This window comes from Talpa occidentalis, unplaced genomic scaffold, assembly GCF_014898055.3.
Source record: "Talpa occidentalis isolate TD23 unplaced genomic scaffold, MPIMG_talOcc4v2.1 talOcc4.7, whole genome shotgun sequence".
Lineage (NCBI taxonomy): Eukaryota > Metazoa > Chordata > Mammalia > Eulipotyphla > Talpidae > Talpa > Talpa occidentalis.
This window is the reverse complement of record NW_023605083.1, coordinates 119,085,232-119,107,261: the sequence shown is the minus strand read 5'-3', so window position 1 is coordinate 119,107,261 and position 22,030 is coordinate 119,085,232. Positions and strand designations below refer to the sequence as shown.

Below are 22,030 nucleotides of genomic sequence, written 5' to 3'. Positions count from 1 at the left end.
GTGCTTTGTGCTGAGCAGCCCCCTCCAACCCCTACTTTCACTCCCTTCCCTCTCCCCTCCCCCTCCCAGACCCTCCGTCTATCTCTCCCCTCTCCCTTCCTCTCTTGTAGGGCAAATTCACATGCACCTTCTTTACCTGAGTGTATGCTCAAACTCCCCGTATATTTCCCTTTTCTGCTTTGGAGCAAAAATAAGGTCAACCAAAGAAGGTTCTGGAAACCTAAGGGTTTTCTCCCCAAAGTAGTGGCACAGATTTCATTCTAACCCAGGTGACTGACTCCTTGCTCCCTGGGAATCTTGGTGGAAAGGAGAGCTAAGGCTTGTTGGAACTTTCCAGAAACAGCTCGAACCCTGATACAGGCCCATTTACCACATGTTCAACTGTCTATGTTGTAAATCAAGCTACTCAGATGATCAGTAAAATAGTTTCTACCCATGTTGAAAATATATGTTTCCATAATGGAAAACACTTTTCATAATGACTTGAGGGGTCATGTTCAAATTGGACTTCTCAGACTTCTCGGAGAGCTTACCTCCCACCCCCGCCTGGCCTTCTCTCCCTGCCCCCCAGCCTGCTTGACTAAGCTCTGTCTTACCCCATTACCCCCTTCTCAGCCTGCCAAAGAGCTTCTGGATCCTGGGACCTGGACGGTGACACAGAAGAGAAGAGGGGCATACACCAATGGTTTCTTCCTTCCAGAGAGGGGTGCAGTCAGAGGCCAGATGGGCCTGCCCTGGCCAGATGTGAGGGTGATGCTGCTATTGTCCCAGGCTGCTTGCCTGTACTTCTTTTTTTTTTTAAAGTTTTATTTTATTATTTTTACGCATACAAGAGCTGAGGTACAGGCCAGAGGTGCTGGGGGGGCAGGTGAGAGGATTCACCAGAGACAGAGTGGGGAGCAGAACAGCGGAGCCACTGAAATCCACTGCTGAGGGGAGAAGCAGGCAAGTCAGGAGAGGTCTGCTGTGGCATGTGGGTTTCTCCCTGGCCAGGGATCGAACTCGTGCTTGCAGTGGCTGCAGTTAGCTTCATAGGTTGCGTCTTAACCTCTTGTGCCACCAGGGAGGCCTTGCTTGCCTGCACTTCTAAGCCAGGAGGCACACAGCGCTGGAGCCACATCGCTTCCTTGCCCTTCCTCCTGCATGAAGACCCAAACCTGACATTGGGAAGGAAATGATCCCTGAATCTTTGCAATCCATTTGCTATAATCTTTGTCTTTTCCTACTGCCAGGAGAGGGGCTGAGAGGGAGACTCTGACTTGCATTTGTTGATATTTACATGTAGATTCTTTTTATCACTACCTGTATCCTTTGCTTGGAAAGTCTCTGCTCCAAAACCAGCTCTGCAGTTGCCAGGGGTTGAGGATGTTGCCAGGGGAGGGAGTCTGGGGATGTCATGAAACTTTATATCTTCCCAGGGATGGCAGTTACCCACTTGATGCATTTGTTAAAAAAAAAAAAAAAAAAACTGGTGAAGCTTACTGTAGGTGAATTATAGCTCACACAATTATGTAATAAAGATTCTGTCTTCAAACCACATTCTAAGCAACGAGCAAGAGTGTGTTCAAGCATCTTTGGTGCCACATCTGTGTGTCTGTCCCATTCGCGCACGCATACCTGTCCAGCGTCGGATGGAGAGCCCCCCTTTCGGAGGAAATCCCCTCGGGACCCTCCCTCCCCACGTGGAAATCAAGAACTCAAACTCCCGGTCTCCCGTGCAGCTGGGACCCGGGCATGTGACCGCCTCCCCAACCACCCGGAGCCCTTATTAAGGGTTTGACTCAGCAGTGGGTGCTGGCTGGAGACCAGGGCTACCTGGGGCTTTCCTTTGCTGGCATGGAGGCAGTGGAGACATTTGATTTGGGGGCTTTCAGCAATTGTGAAATTGAGTTCTGCTCCAGCGAGTGGCGTAGAGGAGCCAGAATGAGCCAAGTTGCTGTATTCCTCACCCTCCGCTGTGGCTGCACGTCTCCTGTGGGAAAACCCGTAACTTCTGCGTCTCTCTTTCCCCATCTGTAGAACAGACCTGGCAGTGCTTCCCTCCCAGGGTGGTGGTGAGCTTACCCAAGAAGTTTCTGAATCTGGCATGTGTCCGGTGCTGAAGAAGAACGAGCTCTCATCCTTCGCAAACAACATCCTTATTCAGTGACCTGATTTGTCAGCCTGCACTCTCCCCCGAGCAGGGACCCCATGAATCTTCCTCAGACACCAAAGCTGACACCAACCTGCAAAGAGCAAGGGCAGGTGGCTAGAAATACGCTCTGACACGCCTCTGCCCCCTGCCCAGCTCCCAGCAGCACCAAGACGTGGCCACTAGTTCATGAACCCTAGGTGGAGCGGATTTGTGGTTGAATCAACAGAAAAATGCTTTGGTTTAACCCCATGGGTGAGCACCAAGAATAGGCCAGGGGCTGTGCTAAGCGTCTAAGAAAGTTTAAAAAGAGCCACTTAGTTGTAATTGAGGAAGGGGGAAAGAGGCGCACGTCTATGAAGCAAATCAGACTGATGACATTATCATAGCACGAGCAGCTGCGCAGACCCCAGGCATCAGGAACACAGGTGAGGGCCGGGGGAGCTGGGCCTTAAATAATGATTAGAGCTGGACAGAGGGAGCAAGAGTCAGAAGCATCTTAGCCTGAGAAAGAGCATATGGAAAGCCCAGGTGAATGAAAGCAGACACTGCTTTGGGGAGCTCAAAGTTGGCCCAGACTGGTGAAAGCACAAAGTGGGTGCAGGAGGGAGATGGAAGCCATGGACGGTGCATGGGCTGGGGCACAGGGAGGATGAGGCAGGGGTGCGCTTCAACAGCCACATGGGAAGGAATAGACTGGTCTCCCGAGGAGCCCCCCATCTTTTCTTTCTGATGAAAGATTTCCTAAGAGTTCCTAAATGTGCAGAGCCTCAACTTCTCTGAACCCCACAGCCCTTCCAACATGCAACCACAGAGGACACCCAGGGTCATTGGGTTCCATCTCCGGATGAGGAAACAGGAGGAAGGGTTCGGGAACCTGACTGGCTGAGCTGAGAAGGGACCCCCACACTCTCCCACCACAGCACACGGTCTGGAGCTGAGCAGCACAGATGTGGGCTTTCCAGTAACCCGCATGCACAGACTCAGGGGAGCGTGATTGGCGGGTGGGGGGCTGGGTCTGGAGGGGTGGATGAGGCCAACCTCATCACTCCCCGCCCCCACTCTCACCACGGAGGCTATTTCAGTGGCTTCCGGTTGCCCTGGCCACCACGCCAAGATAGAGATCACCACGGGGGGCAGCACCAGGTCTCACTGAGAGGAGAAAGGAGCCACGGGATCCCCCCCCGACAGCCCCAGCCACCAGGGACCGCAGACTGGGGGCTGCTGGAGGCCAGAGGACAGTGTGGCCAGCCTCGCCCTCTTGGGGTGGCCGAAACCTAGCTGAGCAATTCTGGAAGAATAAACTCCCCTGCTTTCCCTTTCACCTGCCCGCAGACCCCCGTCCTCACCTGGCCCCGCCCTTCCCGCAGGGAGCTGGGTGACCTGAAAAACACAGACCCGTGAACCCCTTCCTCTCCATGCCCAGCAAGGAGCCCACGCAGCAAAACAGGAAGCATCTACTTATCGAGACAAACCCATTGTGTCTCTGTTCACTGGCGTCCTGGCAAGCGGCAGGAAACCACCCTGGGCCTAGGCAGCAGGTGTCAGGGTGACCTGAGGCCCCCCAAGCCTCTGCTCCCTTTTTTCCCCTCCTGGAGAACAGTCCCCCCCACCCCACCCCACCCACGCCCCACAGCCTGAGGACGCCTCACCTCACACCTGGTGGCCCCCAACCTGATGAAGACCTTCCTAGGCCCCTGAAAAGATCATAGTCTCCCTCTACATATCATTCCCAATACTTTGCAGACCACAAAAGGTGCACATGTGCTGAAATTAAAAGAGCTTCTCTTAGTTTTCTGATTACAAGATTCTAAGTTCAAAGCAGAGTCTCTCTCAGAGCGTCCCTGTCTGGCTGCAGCCCTGAACCGGCCACAGCTGCCGCTGGGTTGCCCAGCCCTGCTGGAGCCCACTCTCCCTGGCGTCACGGAGCCTGCTCTCAGTGAAACTGAACAGGGACTGCAGGTGGGCTGGGAGAGGTGTGATCTGGGGCTCTGCCCATTGAACAAGGAGCCCAGAGAGCCTGGAAACCTTGGCACGTTCTGAGTGGAGCCAAGAAATGCCTTCTGCTAGAGAGGCAGGGTCAGCCTCCCTCCAGAGGACTCAGGGTCGGTTTCCTCCTGTTGGATCTCTCCAGGACTCCTTCTCTAGGTCTGGATGGACTGATGAACAAATAGAGAACAGGGAAATAGTCATCTTTGGGATGACCTTCTAGAGAAGTCTCTATTCTCTTTTGCTCAGTTTGAAAGTTACCCTGTTCTTGTTTACTTATAACAGGGAACTGAGTCCCTGGTAGCGTAAGTGATTCTTTCCTCTTGTTGACCTGCTCATCAGCTAGACCCAATGACGATGAGGGTTCCAGGTCCTGCTCCCTGCTCATTCTCAGAACCCTTTGTGCCATTCTCAGAGAACAGGGTACAGAAAGCCTTGTCTGAGGGCACCTTTTCCAGGCAGAGAGGGGACAACCGCAGTCTGAGCCCTTCGGGTCATGCCTAGCGTCACCCTGGCAGAGTAGGAAAAGTCCCTTGTCTTGAAGTCAAAAGTCAAGTCACTTTTAAAGTCTCATTTTCCTCAATCAAAATATTGAAACCTACCAAACAACAACTCTGAGGGTTAAGTGAGATAAGACACAGGAATGTGCTTAGAAGTATGAAAACCTCATATAGATAGGGAGCCTTATTATTTTCCATCAGGCAACACCCCCACTGGTCATTAGTTGAATGTGGCTTATTGGGCCTTCAGGTCTTAGCACTTTGCCCCATGCTAGGCAGAGGGAGTGCTCAGTAAGTGGGTGCTAGCAGGATAGATGGAAGACTGGACGGAGGAGTGGACAAATGGACAAATAAAGCAGCAGGGAGCGGCCAGCTCTGGGAAACACTGCCCATCGTCTACTTCACAATTCACCCCAGCAGGGAGAGTCACACCAAAGACATAAAAAAAGCCAAAGACATTATCACATGGGGGTCCTCCCTGGTGGCACAAGGGGTTTAGTCACAGCACTATGAAGCTATCTGCAGCTACTGCAGCACCACACAAGTTCAATCCCCGCCTGGGAGCTGACTCATATGGCGCAACAGACCTCTCCTGTCTCACCCACTGCTCCCCTCAGCAGAATCAGAATCAGATCCCTTCAGTCGATCTGCCTGTTCTGCTCCCCACTCTCTCTATAGTGAATCCTCTCACCCCCCCCCACACCTCTGGCCTGTACCCCAGCTCTTGTAGCATAAATAAATAAATATTTAAAAAAAAAAAAAGATATATCACATGCCAAACACAACCAACCTCTTGTGCAGGTAACAAAGACCAGAAATATAGCCCAAAGGGCACATCATCCCAGTAAAGAGCCTGAGTTAAATAATGTGGCTCTTGCTGTCTCATGCCCCATCAAATTGAACAACTCCAAGAAGGGACCAACATGTTCGCTATCTCCTGGGCCCAGTTTCTGGCCTTGGTTGTTGCTACTGACCGTCCACCACTAGCCTCCCCCATTCCCTGCATCATCCCTGTCCCCCTGGGTCACTTTTTCCATAACCTTCCTGGTTCCCTGTCTCTGTGTTCCTCGGGCATATCAGGCTTGACTCAGCCACCCCATTAGCTTTTACTACATTATACTATAATTTTGTCTTCCATTATTTTTTAAATATTATGAAATAGTTAATGAGTAAATGTAAAAAGAATAGTACAATGAGATCTTTGTCCACCACAAGCAAAACATTGTCAATATAGTTTCAGCTCCTGGACACCCATCCATTTACATGCCCCTCTTCCCCATCCTGAAGTCAGTTTAGTGGATACCTTTTTGTGTGTGTGCTTGTACTTTTACTGCATATAGCTAGTTCCCTCTTTATTTTTCCATCTCTGCCACTGTTAGGGAATGAAATATTGTGTTCCCCCCAAAATTCATATATTGAGGTCCTAACTCACCTGCATTGGGAGACGGGTCTCTAAGGAGGTAATGGAGGTTAAGTTAAAGTCACAAGGGTAGGGCCCTGATCCAACAGAATTAGTGCCCTCGCCCTCTCGTTATGAAACCACTATTGAACTATACCAAACTATTTAAAAATATATTTTTCAAATCACAACAATTTTCAAAACAATGCAAAGACTATCCCAAAAGTACTTTTTGTTTTCAAGAAGTACAAAATCTAGCCGAGAGTAGAAAATGGTTCACATGTCATTACTGTATCTGCCAATTAGGGTGTCCCTGGAGCTAAGCCTGTGGGAGTTGAGAGGGGAGAGGGCAGTAGGTAGGCCTGCCTGGGCCCCAAAGGATGGAGTGGAATTTAGAAAGTCATGCTGGTTCTCCTATACTATCCCTCTCATGGAACATAGATTCACAGTCAACAGTCACTAATTGCATGTCAGTATGGGCAGGAGAAGGTCACAATCAATGCTGGGAAATCCTAGGGAATCCCCATTGCCTCACTCAGAGACCAGCTAAGAAACTGAAACTGAAGGTCAATGTGTGCAACGTTCACATAATCAGCATGAGAAGAGCTAGGAAGGAACAAGAATGGGATCAGCACCACCATCTTCTAGTACTCAGAAGATCAGAATCAGTATAGCAGTTCCAAATCTACCCCCTCCTGACAACATGTTACATCTGCCACAAAACTCTCCATTCCCTCCCTGTGTGCTGTGGACTCCACAGATCTGGGTCCTCCTATGGGAACCAATACCAGCTAGAGAACCAAGGAAATTCCTGAGGATAACAAGGATTATCCTGACAAGGAAATGGAAGCTAATGTGGTTCAAGCCCACTACTCTTCAGGTGGGCATCCAAGAACCAGAGAAAGGAAATGTGTGTCCATGGTCACATAACGAGTTTTAGCAGAGGCAAGACTGGGACACAGACTGTCTGCCTCCAAGTTCATTTTTAATTAGAAGCATCTGGCACATGGAAAAGGACACCCAGAGGTAGTTTCTGGAATAGTTCCAAGCTGAAGTTGCCCTGACCTCCCTTACCAACACACTCTCCCAGATAGAATCCCTGAAAGTCCTCTTTACCTAGTTCAAGAGCTTGCTGATATCTTTAACACCAAGTGGGTCACAAATGTCAGTGATGAGAGCAGCCAAAACCTTTGGACTGGAAGAAAAGTTCAGTGAAGTCTTCTCATGCCTCTATTTGGGAATTTGGGATATCAATGAGTGGTTAAGTAATAGGAAGGGTGCCACAAGAAAGTCCTGATCAGTCTCTGATGCCAAAGTTTAAGTGTCTCCTAAGCAGTTTAATCTTCTCACATTACACTTTCTGCTTGTCTGTGTATTCACCCATAAGGGGATGGGCAACTTAGGGTGTTTTATTAGGAAACTATTATATTTTCTTCTCTTCTATCTCTGTGCACACTTTCTATTAAAGTTCTTTTGCACTGGGCCTCCCTGGTGGTGCAGGGGTTGTCTCAGCACTGTGAAGCTATCTTCAGCCACTGCAGCCCAAGTTCAATCTCCGGTCAGGGAGCTGACCCAAGTGGTGCAGCAGACCTCTCCTGTCTCACCGCTGTTCCCCTCAGCAGTGTATTTCAGTCACTCTACCTGTTCTGCTCCCCACTCTGTCTCTGGTGAATCTCACCCCTAAGAGTGAATAAAGTGAATAAAGTTCACACTAAAAAAAAAATAAAAAGAGAGAGAAGAAAGGCTATGCTATTTGTCCATATCCCTTATAGACCCATGCAAACTTGGATTTTCTGCCTTTGTTTTAGGTAAAGCATCATGTCAAGCCTGTCTTGGTCATAACCACAGGAAATAGTTTCTTAAATGTGACACCAAATATAAAACTGGCAGCACAAGTGATCTAATATTAACTTCCATACATTAAACTCCTTGCAAACAGTAATCCTGATTCATTCTGGATTGAAATAAACAAGACCCACTCTAGGGTCTTTGACATAGGGAGCTAGTTATACAGGGGCTTGAAGGGCTGAGAAGCCAAACAATGGGTGGTGAGGCTACCCAAAGATTAATAACAGCAAGGAATTGCCATCATCCCTAGGAGCTGGAGGGACACAGAAAGAAGGTGGTGTTACCGGACTCTAGAAACTAGGGCAGGAACCAGAACTTAAGGGGGGCACCGCAGAGGTTAGGGCTGGCTGGTGGACTCTGATATCAAAGACACTGCTAGCAATGCAACTAGAAGCAGAGAAATGAAAGGGGCATCCTAGAGATGGAAAAAGATACCATATGAATAGTACCAAGAAGGAGTTGGAAAGGCTACATTAATATAGACTTAAAATTGTTTATAGAGACAACGGACATTTTATAATACAAAAATGTCTAATCTATCAAGACATAATAAATAAACACGTATGCATCTAAACAACAGAGTTCCATAATACAGGAAGCAAACATTGACAGAATTGAAGGGAGAAATAAACAGTTGGAGACTTCAATAACCTCCTTTCAATAATGGATACAAGTAGACAGTAGATCAAGGAAATAGATGACATGAACACTATGAACCAAGAGGACCAAACAAATATCTAAAGACTACTTCACCCAACAACAGCAGAATACACACTCTTCTCAGATATACAGGGAACATTCTCCAGAATAGACCACATGATAAGACATAAGACAAATCTCAATAAATTTGAAAAATTATAATCATACAGAGTATTCTCTGATCACAATCAGTGGCAGAAGAATTTATCCCGGGAATCTAGGTTGATTCAATATACAAAAGTAAGTCCATGTCGTACACCATATGCAATCAAATAAAGGACAAAAAAACACTATGACCATCTCAGTGGTCACAGAAAAAGCTTTTAACAAAACTAAGACAAGAAAGGAACAAAACGTATGAAAATTAACTCAAAATGGGTCAGAGTTAAAAATTATCCAGAGTTAAAACTCAAAATGGATCAGAGCTAAAACTATAAAACTCTTAGAAGAAAACAGGAACAAATCTTTGCAACCTTGAATAAGGCAATGGTTTCTTAGATATGATATGAAAAGTACAAGTAACAAAAGAAAAATTAATGAACTAGATTTCAAAATTTGAAAGGTTTATGCTTCAAAGCACACCATGCAGAAAGTGAAACAACAACACAGAGAATGAAAGGAAAATATGTACAAATCATAGAGCTAATAAGGAATTGTATCCAGAATACATAATGAATTCTTGTAACACAGCAGTGAAAAAACAAATAACCCATTCTAAAATGGGCACAAGCGGCCTCCCTTGTGGCACAGGAGTTAAGTCTCAGCACTATCAAGCTATTACCAGCCACTGCGGCATGAGTTGGATGCCCGGCCAGGGAGGTGACCCACATGGTACAGCAGACCCCTCCTGTCTAACCCACTGCTCCCCTCAGCAGTGTATTCCGGCAGATCCACCCATTCTGTCTCCCACTTTGTCTCTGATGAATCCTCTCACCACCACCCCCGACAATTCTGGCCTACACCCCAGTTCTGCTCCCCACTTTGTCTCTGGTGAATACTTTCACCACCACTCCCGATACCTCTAGCCTACACCCCAGTTCTTGTATGCATAAATAAAAAAATTAATTAAAAAAAATTTTTAATGGGCACGGAATTTAAACTGACATTTCTCCAAATATACAAATGGTCAATAAATACATGAAAAGATGTCCAACAGCATCTGTCATTAAAATAAAGCAAATCAAGGGCCTCCCTGGTGGCGCAGCGGTTGAGCGCTGGGTTGCGAAGCTGCCCGCAGCCTCTGCAGCGCCGGTTTGATCCCCGGCTGCTCCCCGGCCACCAGAGGAGGGTCCCACATGGCGCGCAGACCTCTCCTGCCGCCCGCTGCTCCCCTCAGCAGTGTACTTCGGTCCTTCTGCCTGCTCTGCTCCCCGCTCTGGCTCTGGTGAATTCTCTCACCCTCCCGCGCTTCTGACTGTACCCAGTGCTTGTATAAATTAAATAAATAAATAAATAAAAATCTTTAAAAAAAAAAAATAAATAAAAAAAAATAAAGCAAATCAAAACCACAGTGAGATACCACTTTATACCCACTTGGAGGGCTAGAAGCAAAGAGAGAAAAAAATAACAGCTTTGTTCAAGGATGTGGAATCTTTACATATTGCTGCTGGGAATATAAAATGATGAGGCCACTTTCGAAAACAGTTTGATGGTTCCTCAAAACACTAAACATAAAGTTGCCATATGAACCAACAGTTCCATTCCTAGATACATACCCAATAGAAATAAAAGCATATGTCTGCACAAAAATTTGTACACACATTTTCATAGCAGCATTATTCCTAGTATCCAAAAAACAGAAATAGCCCAAATGTACAACTGATGATGGATAAACAAAATGAGGTATATCCACTAAAGGAATATTACTAGATCATAAAAAGGAATGTGAAAAGGATATGCACTGTAGTATGGATGAACCTTAAACACATTGTGCTGAACCCACATGTATAATTATATTTCCTGTGACTTTCCAGCACAGAAAAAAAGATAGAGACAGAAGCAGATTGTGGTTACTGGGCGCCAGAGATGGGGGTGGAAGATAGATAGTCATTGCTAATTGGAGGTGAGGTATTGGGGGTCAGGTGTGACATAAAGAGATCTAAACTTGTGGTGACAGTTGCACAACTCTGTGGATAGACCGAACCTATTGACTGGTCCCCACGAAAAGGGTGGATTTTAGGATATGTGAGTTATATTTCAAAAAGCTGTATTTAAAAAGAAAGGAAGAGACCAAAAAAGAAGAGAAAAAGGAAAGAGACATGCCATCTCCAGTCAGTGCCTCTCCTGGGCCAAAGCAATGCAGCAGCCAGAGGACAGGGCAGTGTGGAGTGGTCAGCTGTGACTGCAGCAAGGCGCGGGAAAGATAAGGAGATGTCCCTCACACACCCCTGCCTCCTCAGCCCCTAACCCATGGTCTGGCACCTGGTGCCCAGGTTACAAACCTTCGCAATGCTTGGCCCCTATTCCCCTGCTTTGGAATAGGGGCAGCCCCACGGGGGTGCTTTTTGAATGTAAATTGGCGTATGATTCAGAATCCTATGACCAGTGATGGACCAGTCCTACAGGGTGAGGAGGGCTGGAGGGCGGGGCAAGGGTGGGAGTGGCAGGGAGGGTGGCTCCTCTCGCAACTTAAAAGGGGCTCTACACCACTTCCTCTCCAGACTGGGAGAGCACCAGGCCCGACGGTGGCGCACAGCCTTCCTGTGTGGTTTCAGACGCCCAGAGAGCACCATGGACCTGGGTGAGTGACCCTCCCTCTTGTTTGACACTGGGGCCGCTCTGACATCCAGACTGACTTTGGGAAATGGAGGGAGCAGAGAGGGGGTCAGAAGGCATGGGGGAGCCTCACAGGGAAATCAAGTCTGCTTTGGTGGGAACGGGTGGCTGCTCCTCCGTGACAGTGTCACCCTGATCTACCTGCAAGAAGGGTGCAACTTTCAGACCAGGGAGGGGTAGGTTTAGTGCCAGGAAAGACAAGGGAGGGCAAAATCATGCCTTTCTCCAACAGCCCTGGCTGAAGAAGGCAGCAGGGCTGGGGTGGTGGGTGAGGCCCTCGGAGGTCTGTTTCATTAGGGGGAGAGTCTCCTCAATGCTTGGCATGATCCCTGCACAAGCATTCACATCTCCTCCCTGCTAACTAGGGATTCAAACCTGCCCTCCTGGGGTTTCGAGGGGTCACTGCAAGGTCCAGTGGGACTGTGCAAATCCAGCTGCAGTTGCTGGCTGTTTGCTCTCTGCCACAGTCCACCAGCTTAGGCCCCGAGCCGTGCAGGTTTAAGTCTGGGTGAGCCGCATGGAAGAGACGGGCCCTGACTTGGAGAAGCGTCAGCCTGGGCCTGCAGCACAACCTTGCCTCAAGCGTGTTTATTCTCCCCAGGCTCTGCCCGTTATAAAGCCCACCCTCTGTTTAACCCAATCTTAGAATGCCAGGAAAGAGTACCAAGGAAACACCAGGGCGTTCGGAGGGGCCCATCCTGCTCCAGACGCCCCCGTTACAAATCTCAGCCATAGAGTCAGGCCCGGCTGAGGGGAGAAGGCCAGGTTCCTGGACGGCAGTTCTCACCAACAAGCACAGCACCGCGGCGGCCTCAAAGCCACAGGGGTTGACTTTAAAAAGTGAAGGTTCTCCGGTGCGCCCTGCACTGTCCTCACACCCTCCCCACCACAACACAGCCTTTCGCCTTCACCTCCGCCTGGCCCGCCCGCCCTCCTCAGAGCCCTGGGGAGACTCAGCAAAACAGTTATGAAAGTGGGCACCCCACCCACTGACAGAAGGCTCCTGGGAGGCAGGGTCTGGTCCTTGAACCTCCTTCCCAGGAGCGTGGCGGTGTGAGCACAAAATGTTTGTGGGATGAATGAATGGCACCAAAATTCCGAGTTGACTTTCAGTTTTAAAGTCTCTTCCAATGTGCTCTTCTGCCAGCGGCGTGGTCCCCAGTGGAGGTCCACCCCAGTGGCCACAGTCCAGGATACAGATGGAGTGTCCACTGGAGGCCCGCCCCAGCCTCTAGGCTTGTCCTCTGGGAAGGAAGCCAGCTATGCCCCAGCGGGGAGCTGGTGAAAGGGAGAACCTGGCTTCCAGGGAGGACAGTCTGGGGTTCATGGTGTTCGCCATGTATAAATTCTCCCCCCAGGGCTGCCAAGCCATCAGCTCATCTCAAGTCACTAAAAGAACACAGTAAGGAGAGATGAACCCCTCTCACTCACCCAGCTTGTGAAAGCCCGCACCCCATGGAGAGTCCACCCCCAGCCCTAAGTTTGGGGGTACCAGACATGCCAGACTTTAATGCAGGATGGGGGGCTGGGGCTGGGACAGAGGCTGAGAAGAGGATGTTCTTCTGTATCACTCAACTCGAGAGCCCCAACGGCCAAGTCCAAAAAACTGGTAATACCGGTAGGAGGGGAAGCCACTGAAAAGTTTTGCTCAGAACAGGCGCCTGGCAACGGGGGGACAGTACCGTTGGTACCGTTGGTGTTGTTGGTGTTGGTACCGTTGGGAGGCAGATCTGTTTTTCTCTTTGCCCAGAAGAGAGCAAGAGGTGAATAGAAAGGGGGCCAAGTTTCTGTTACACATATTGAAAATGCCAACCCAGGGCTGAGCAGATCATTTTCACAATTTGAATGAGCAGCCCTGGGGTGTCCCCCCCAACTTTGAGATATAGGGGCCCAGAATATCAGAATTTTCCAAAGCAAAGCAAAGAAGCTGGGAGGCACTTCTCTCTCACATCAGAGGGAGATATCGAAGGACTCCAGGGCCAATCCCTCCGGGCCTTCAGGGAAATATGGGAGCAGGGGCACTGCAGCCTGGGGGAGACACATATGTCAATTAAGCCACGGTGAGATGTGCTGAGTGACAGAGTGAGAGGCAGTGCTGATGGGATGAGGGCAAGGTACTTGTGAAGCACAAGGAAAGGAATGGTGAACCTGAGTCAAGGGTCATTTCCGTTGGGTTTTGAAGGGTATATAGGAATTCACTCACCAGACGAGGAGAAGCAAGTGGCCCAGGATGCTGCAGGGACAGCAGACCCAATTGCTATCAGTGGTCAGTAAGGTAAATGAGGGAAGGGGCATAAGACGTTATAAGTGAACCAGAGGGAACCAGTGGGTGCAAGCCCCACCGAAAGGCATCCAAATTCAATTGTGTTTAACTGTAAGTCATCAAGCAGAATATTCTGGGGGCTCAGCCTGAAGGCTCCCAGATGGTTCATTCTGATAAAAGCCAGTCAAGATAAGACAGAAGCAACTTGAGAGAAATATAGTCCTTGAGATTTTGTGTGGCATTGCTAAGGAGAATGGGCTTTATCCTGGAATCCACAGGAGCAAGTGAGGAGCTTATTTTTTAATAAAGTGAGTTAAAGAACATACATGATTTGTGTTTCAGAAAGAGCTTTGTGCCAGCAAAGCCTTATGTCAGGGCAGAGGTGAGGCCAGCTGGGAGATGTTAGCCTATTGCAGCAGAACTTAGAAGGAATGGGATATAGGAGAGTGAGGATCCCCCTCCTGTTCCACTGAGGCCCCATCCCAGCAGGCTCACCAGAAGTTGAGCGTGACCCAGTAGTGAGCAGTCCACTCAAATCTCAGATCTATCTCTTAGCAGCTGTGTGACCCCTGGCAAGTGTTTTAACCTCCCTGGGTCTCTGCTTTCTGGAATATGGAATGAGAATCACAAAGGGGTAGCTGCCACAGTGGTATGAGGGGAAAACACATAAAGACTAAAAGGCAGTTCAGAAGAGCAGTTAAGAGGTGGTTTCTGCAGTAGATCAATTTCAAAGCCAGGTCCACGATTAGTCAGTTGTGTGACTCTGGGAAAGTTACTATTCTTGCTGTGCTTCAGTTTTCTTATTGCTAAATGGGGATAACAGTAGTACCTGCCTCGTGAGGGTGTGTGAGGATGAAATGATGGTTTGTGGAAATGGTTTGGTACATATTGAAAGTCCAATGAAGATGAAAGGCATCGGGCAGTTGCTATGGCAACAACTGCCAAAACTCAGTCAGCTCCCACCTCTCCTGCTGTTGTCTGACAGAGTCCCCCAGGCCTGTCACTTTCTTCCCAGATTCCTTTCCACTTCCCTGTTTCTTCCCTCTTCCCTGCCCCAAAACAGAGAAATGTGGTGGCAGATGAGGAATTCCAGAAAGAAAAGCATTTGGGGTGACACCTAGAGGGCCTGAAAAATGTGGGGCTAGAAGTTCAGGACTCGGGGGAGCAGTCAGCCATCCCAGACAGGAAGTTTCTCCTGTAGGGGACTACTAGGGAATTTTCTTTTCATGATAATCATTACTAGAAACTCAAGAAGTCAGAAAATACCCAACACACGAGTCTACCACCCCTAAGATTCCCAACTTCACTGCTCCCACCCAGGCTGCTGCCCAAGGCAGGTGCTTTATGACTTTGTAACAGACAGAAATGATCTGACTCATGACCACTGACCAGGCCCCCTGCCACACACTGAAGTTCCCCTAAATTCCCATTTGGTTACCTTTAACCTTTGTTCTTAAAAATGGCCTATTCTAGTCCCGCAAGATCCCTGTTCATCAGTTACCATTTCCAACACACCTGAAATGAGAAATCAACACACACACACACCAGCCTCTCCTCCAGCTCCCTCCCCCAGTCAGAGGATGGGACGGGCCCAGGAAAACAGGCTGATGGAGTAAAATAGAAACACAATTCTTGTGCCTTTTTTCACCGTTGTGCTATCAAAACTTTGAGATTTCTCAGTTCTCATTACAGTCAGAGTAGGCTTTCTCTTAGAGTAACCGAAAACCTCCAACGCATTTAAAGAAACCTCGAGCGCTTCACATTGGAGATGAGTCAGGGGTGGCAGGGTGGGAGGGATGGGGGGGTGGAGCATTGGACCCTGAAGAGAGTGTGGTTAAGGGCAGAGCTCAGGGGCTCAAAGGGTAACTCAGCCAGCAGGGGAGCAGTGTAGTGTTTCCGCACAGAACCACACATGCCCAGGCCCCAGTGGGGGTCAACAGGACACTGGACGCCTGTCCCTGAAATAGAAGGTGTGCCTAGAAGGCAGGTCCAAGAAAACACTGGAGGGTTTGACTGTCCTGTCCAGGGGCTTCATCCTGGCTGGGTAGAGTGCTCCTTAGGACTTAGAGGAGGGGGCAGTGGGCATTGGTATCAAAGCTACGCTGTAGGGAGAGGATCCACTAGTAGCATGCATTATAACTGGCTTGAGGTGGGAGAAATACCTGTTTATTTATGTGGCCTGCTATCTTTCCTCCTCCCCCCAGGTACCCCCACACCCAGAATGAACACACACACACACACACACACACAACCCACTCCCCTGGAGTATAGTAACCATGACCTGGGCGTCATGCAGTGAGTTTCCAGAAGGTGGCGCTGTGGCCAAGGACACAGAATTTTGGGGACTAGGCTTTCTCCTGGGAAACAACCGCTAGCTTGCTGGAGAGCCCCCACTACCCCCTCGAACCTCCAGGGGTGCTTGAGGCCAAGTCCCAGGCATTTCCCTGTCCCTCCTGAAACTGGAGGTCTGCAAGGCCTGCCTTGGCATTCAGTTTCTGATTCTCCTGTGGGCCAAAACCTACCTGGGAACAGAAGGTCAACTTACAAGGAGTGGGAGGCAGCTCCTGCCCTGGGGGTACCAGAGACTTCCACATCAATTTCCCTGTCCCTTCTCATCCCTCAGAGGACTTCAGTTCAGGTCCAACCTTCAGCTCAGTCATAAATCGGAACTGAGCAGCCAAACGTCTGTGTTCAGTCCTCAGCACATGGGGCCTGTGATCCTGGGAGACTCCACCCATTGTTCAGACCCAGGGGGAGTCGCCTGGCTTCCAGAATGTCCCCTGGGAAGGCTGAGTAAGGCCCCTTTCCACAGTTGACCGTGTTCCCCTCCTACTGATCCCCCAAGGCCCTGAGTAGGGACAGGCTAAAGGACAGAACATATAGAGATACTCCAGATACACACAAAATAATAGTTATTCAGGGAATGGTCATCTACCTCATTGCCCAGGGCAGTCCTTCCTTAAAAGGTCTTCCCTTAAAAGAAGGACCAAAAAAAAAAAAAGAAAGAAGAAGCAGGACAAGCAGGGCATTTATTCATTCGTTCATTCACTCAGCAGCACCCGAGCCCTGGGTACCTCCTCAGCTCTGAGCCTGCACTGGGTAAAAGGGAAGAGACCCTGCCCCCCAGAAAGGCTCAGGGGCTGGGCCAGCATGTTTGGGGCCAGGTAAAGTCAGCACTGAGTGAATGTCAATTCATTAAATGAGGGGGGTTTGGGAAGCAGGTGGGTCCCCAAAGCACTCTCCCATCCTTGAGAGGCCAGTAGGAAACCTCACTCTTCCAGCCAGTTCTGTGAAAACACCCTCTCTCCTCAGCAGCTCCCTTAGGAGATACTCAGGGATTCACATCTGGCTACGCTCTCACCTGATAACTCCTGGCACCAGAGTAGCACAAAACACACACACCACGTCACACACACCACGTCACACACACATTACATGCCACGCACTACACACTAACACACATACAACATGCCACTACACACATATGCCACACACAAGTACACCATACACACACAGACACCCCCACAGACACCTCACTTTCTGCATAACACGGAGTGAGACGGGGCTGCTGGGACCCAGATGTCGAGGTCAGTGGTAGCTCAGCCTTGCAGTGTGGGCCAGGCCAAGGCAGACTTTCCCACTCCAGAAGGGGCCCGAGGAGCCCAGAGCAGGACAGAGGCGGCCCTGCCTTTCCATCTTGCTCCTTTGTGGGGCCTCGGAGTGAGAGAGGAAAAGAAAGAGAGGGCAGAGGGGCCAGGCAGCGGGCCAGGTGCTCCGAGGCGAGGCGCAATCTGGTTCTGATGTTCTGTTTCAAACACAGTGCCTGGAGCCTGTGACGAAAGTTCCCAACAGCGGCCCCATCTCAAGGCTTTCTTTAATAACCAAGAGCTGCCCCTGCCAAGCAATAACTTTCTCACCTTGTCTCCAGCAGGGAAACCATTGAAATACATGCTGGCGGTGGTGCTCCTTGTCATTTTCCAGGTGAGATTTCCTGCCAAGGAAAGCTGCTCTGTTCCCTCCTCCACACCCCCACCCCCAAGCTCCCCCCTTCCCAAGCGTGGGGTTCTAGTGGGGAGCTGGGCATTTGCTGCAAGGAAATAACAAGACCACTCACACAAGTCCACTTGCCACTCATTAAACTGATGGCGCGCCCTCACCATCTGCTGCGTGACCCTAGAAAACCACAGATGTTCTCTCAACTGCCTTTAGTCCATTTAAATTACAACATGGGAGGGTGGAATAAGTTGTCTTCCTCGCCCCCTTCCAACATCCCCACCCCGGAGACAGAAACAAGAAACTGCTCGGTCCTTGGAGAGAGGGCAGCTGCAAAAAGCAAAGACTGAGGTTTCAGGGGGTTGCGCACATGTGTGCACGAGCACACGTGTAAAATCTCACATGCGAGTTGAGGAAAGAAACCTTGGTTTGGCAACCTCGTTACTCTCCAATCCCCCCAAAGCTGTCTCCCTCCCCTAACCTTCAGCTAAAGGCTGAAGGGAAATAGAGACCCATTTGGGGATCTAGAAACCCATCTGAGACCCATTATAGGGGAACGAGGAAGGGGCAGTCCAGACACTGGGGGAGGGCCGGGATGGAGCACAGACTTTCTAGGGGTCCAAACTCTGCCGGAGCAAGGGCCCCTGGTTTCCACGGTTCTACTTCTCAGTCCCAGTCCCAGGCGTGGAAACAATCCGCCTCCACCAGGTGCCAGAGTTAGAGGAAACCCTAACCTATAGTTATTCTCCCCCATTTGTTGAGCTCTCCTGGAGGGGGTGGGAGCCCCTGCGGCCGGAGGTGGAGAGGCGGTGCTGCAGAAGTTGGCTCTTCCCCAGGCCTGGAGGCCAGAAGGGCAGCTTTCCAGGAACTCTGGCCAGAGGCAGGCCCCAACTGGGCACAGTTCCCAAAACCCCATTCCAGAGGCCCTCTGGAGCTTGGGCTACAGCCCACGGCCTGGCCCCCTTCCCCATCACCACTCCCTTCCCTTCTTCTCCCCTGATGGGGAACTCAGAGGGGCTGGAAGGTTGGGGGTGGGGATGAAGGACAGCTGTGGTCTGGGCCACAACTTACTAACCTGGAGGGAAGGCGGGGGTGGGGGGGCTCAAATGGGACAGGATGTGGTGGGGGCGTGGGTTGCAGAGGTGTCAAGCCTGGTGGCCCTTTGGGGGAGACGGTAGTTAAAAGGGGGGAAGAGAAAGCAGAATGGGGTGGTGGGGCGCACACATCATAGATGGGGTACACTGCCCTCCAGGAAGGCCTAGAACCCTCTTAAGTCCAGGGACCCCACACCTGAGGTCTTGGGGCATTTCCCTGGGTGTCCGAGGGTAGCCAGTCCCTCTAGGGCCCCCAGCTACAATCCTGCCAGGTCAAGGGAAAGGGATTGCCACTGGCTTTTCTTCTCCAGATAGCAGTCTCCAGAGAAAAAGCTCCAGAGTGTTATTTCCTCCTCATCCTGTCCCCAAGCTGGACAGCGATGAATCCAGAATCTGGGAGTGAGAAAGACAGTGACGCGGGAGAGCCAGGGGACAGGGTTCCATTTCTGGCTGCAAAGCCATGGGGAGGCCATATCACTCCTCGGAGGCCGCCTTTCCACGTCTCTGAAGTCCCTCTATACCCCGGTTGTATGATCTGCCTGGAACCCTGTTCCCAGGGAGGCACCTGAGCTCCCTGAGGGCCCTCCAGGCCAGCCCAGCTCACTCCCAGGCCCTCCTGTCACTGCACAGAGCAGAGCTGTGTGCACTCTCCTTCATTGATAAAATCGCAGTGGCTGCCTGAACCCTCACCCTGCCCCACAGACGCAGACAGGCTAAAAAAAGCCCTGAGCAGCTGAGCCCGCTGATTGGGATCTGCTCAGCCGGAAGAGAGAGGTAGAGAGGTAGGAGGTTGGGGGTGAGTGGGAGCACAGAGGGGGTGCCAGAGCTTCCTGGGGTGACAGCTGAGGGGGCAGCGGGTCCACCGCCCTGTCACCTGCCTGTCACCTTCTCAGGCAGTGACTGGAGCCGAGAGCACTAGGGCAGTGTTGCTGAGCTCCTGCTGCACTCTGGGCCCACCCCCACCCACCCAGAAGATTCAAGTCACTCACCACCCAGATCCAGGCAGCTTCCCCCAGATCCAGGACTTCAGGGCCTCTTAGCAAAGCCTTCGCCTCCCTCTTTCCTCATTCCAGGCCTCCTCAGTCTTAATCCAAAGTGGATGTTCCCTCAAAAGCTGAAGGGTTTTGTAGGCCCCCTGCCAAGTTCTTTCTCCCAGGGTCTAAAGGAAATTCAAGAAGAAAGTCACACTCTTAGCATTCCAACTCTTCTGGTCTGGGGTCTCCAGCAGGCAAAGTCAGACCTCCATGGAGATGAAATGGGTCCAGAGCCCGGGCTAGGTACCTCATGACAGTCATGTGAGGAGAGAATGTTCCTCTCCACTTCACAGATGAGGAAACAGAGGCTCAGAAAGATGCCTTCAACCAACCAAAGGCTCATTTGACCCCAAAGCCCAAACTCTTTCCTGCCCACCATCAGCCCCTGGAAATGCAAGTGCCCCAGAGCTGGCAAAATCAGGCCCGTCCTGCTTATGAGATGTTTAGACACTAGGCTCCACACCAGCCTACCCACCAGGACACACGAATGAACAGGCTCCTTGGGCAGTTCCTATGCACGTGAAAATTCGAGAAGCGCTAATTTCCAAACTGCAAAGTTTAGAAAAACAGATTTCTGGGCCCCGCCCCTGAGTCTCTGGTTCAGTGGGTCTCGGGTAGGGCCCCAGAATCTGCGGGGGATGCCGAGGGTGCTGGTGCTGAGGACCATGTTTTGAAACCGCTGCTATGGGCCTTCCCGGGGCAGTGCAATCACATGCACTGAGCTGACTGGACCCTGTTCTTGCTTCCCTCCCCGCAGGTGTGCCGGTGCCAGGACGAGGTCACAGATGACTACATAGGGGACAACACCACGGTAGACTACCGGCAGTTCGAGACTGTGTGCTTCAAGGACGATGTACGGGTCTTCAAGGCCTGGTTCCTCCCCATCATGTACAGCATCATTTTCATCATGGGCCTGCTGGGCAATGGGCTGGTCATCCTGACCTACATCTACTTCAAGAGGCTCAAAACCATGACCGACACCTACCTGCTCAACCTGGCCATGGCTGACATCCTCTCCCTCCTGGCCCTGCCCTTCTGGGCATACAGTGCAGCCCAGTCTTGGATCTTTGGTGTCCACGTTTGCAAACTCATCTTCGGCATCTACAAGACAAGTTTCTTCAGTGGCATGCTCCTGCTTCTGTGCATCAGCATTGATCGCTACGTGGCCATCGTCCAGGCCGTGTCGGCCCACCGCCACCGGGCCCGCGTCCTCTTCATCAGCAAGCTGTCCTGTGTGGGAATCTGGATCCTGGCTGTGGTGCTGTCCACTCCGGAGCTGCTGTACAGCGGCCTCCAGAGGAGCGCCAGTGAGCAGGTGCTCCGGTGCTCCCTCATCACCGAGCATGTGGAGGCCTTGATCACCATCCAGGTGGCCCAGATGGTGGTGGGCTTTCTCATCCCCCTGCTGGCCATGAGCTTCTGCTACCTGGTCATCATCCGCACCCTGCTCCAGGCGCGCAACTTCGAACGCAACAAGGCCATCAAGGTGATCATCGCTGTGGTCGTGGTCTTCATCGTCTTCCAGCTGCCCTACAATGGGGTGGTCCTGGCCCAGACGGTGGCCAACTTCAACATCACCAGCATCAGCAGCTGCGAGCTCAGCAAGCAGCTCAACATCGCCTACGACATCACCTACAGCCTGGCCTGCGTCCGCTGCTGCGTCAACCCTTTCCTGTACGCCTTCATCGGCGTCAAGTTCCGCAACGATCTCTTCAAGCTCTTCAAGGACTTGGGCTGCCTCAGCCAAGAACAGCTCCGGCAGTGGTCCTCGTGCCGGCACGCCCGGCGCTCCTCCATGAGCATGGAAGCCGAAACCACCACCACCTTCTCCCCATAGGAGGGCCCACTGCCCGGACAGGAGGCACATCTCCCTGGTCCCCTGCATCAGAGACGGAGAACAGAGGACATGATTCCAGACCCACAAGCTGCTGAGGAAAGAGCTGTTCTGGCCACGCCCTGGGAGGCAGATGAGCCCAACCCTAGCTACCTCCACCACGGTTACAGAAACCTGGTTGATAACAGAAGCCCGGGGGAACCAGCAGCTCCCAAAAAACACCAAAAGTGAACATCAAGAAACAGTTTTCGGGTGGTGGAGGAGGCCCAGCATGTCCAGAAGGCCTCTCTGAGATTCAAGGACCGAGTCAAGGTTTACCAGAAAACAAGACTTTGTCTCCAAGTCCAGAAATGGTGGAGAGACTCTGGGCTTGGCAAAGGAAGGGGCCACTAGTGAGCCAAACCAATTCCCTGAGTCCCTCCCACCACCTCTGTTTTTCTACTGCCATCAGAGCTGGCAAGAAATGGCTGC

At 50.9% G+C, this 22,030-nt stretch overlaps 1 protein-coding gene and 1 long non-coding RNA gene across 2 annotated transcripts; one reads left to right on the top strand and one right to left on the bottom strand.

Moving 5' to 3' along the window:
• Window positions 1-1,302: 1,302 nt before the first annotated feature.
• On the bottom strand, window positions 1,303-19,895 carry LOC119230997 (uncharacterized). The gene is made up of 4 exons (XR_005121842.2): window positions 19,681-19,895; window positions 2,065-2,225; window positions 1,816-1,972; window positions 1,303-1,434 (listed from the first exon to the last, which is right to left on the bottom strand). It is a non-coding gene; the product is annotated as an uncharacterized LOC119230997 (long non-coding RNA).
• CCR7 (C-C motif chemokine receptor 7) lies at window positions 17,483-21,666 on the top strand. Its single transcript, XM_037492606.1, has 2 exons — window positions 17,483-17,585; window positions 20,483-21,666. Exons 1-2 carry the CDS (start codon window positions 17,553-17,555, stop codon window positions 21,560-21,562), a joined length of 1,113 nt encoding a protein of 370 aa, XP_037348503.1. The 5' UTR covers window positions 17,483-17,552; the 3' UTR covers window positions 21,563-21,666.
• The last annotated feature ends 364 nt before the right edge of the window (window positions 21,667-22,030 follow it).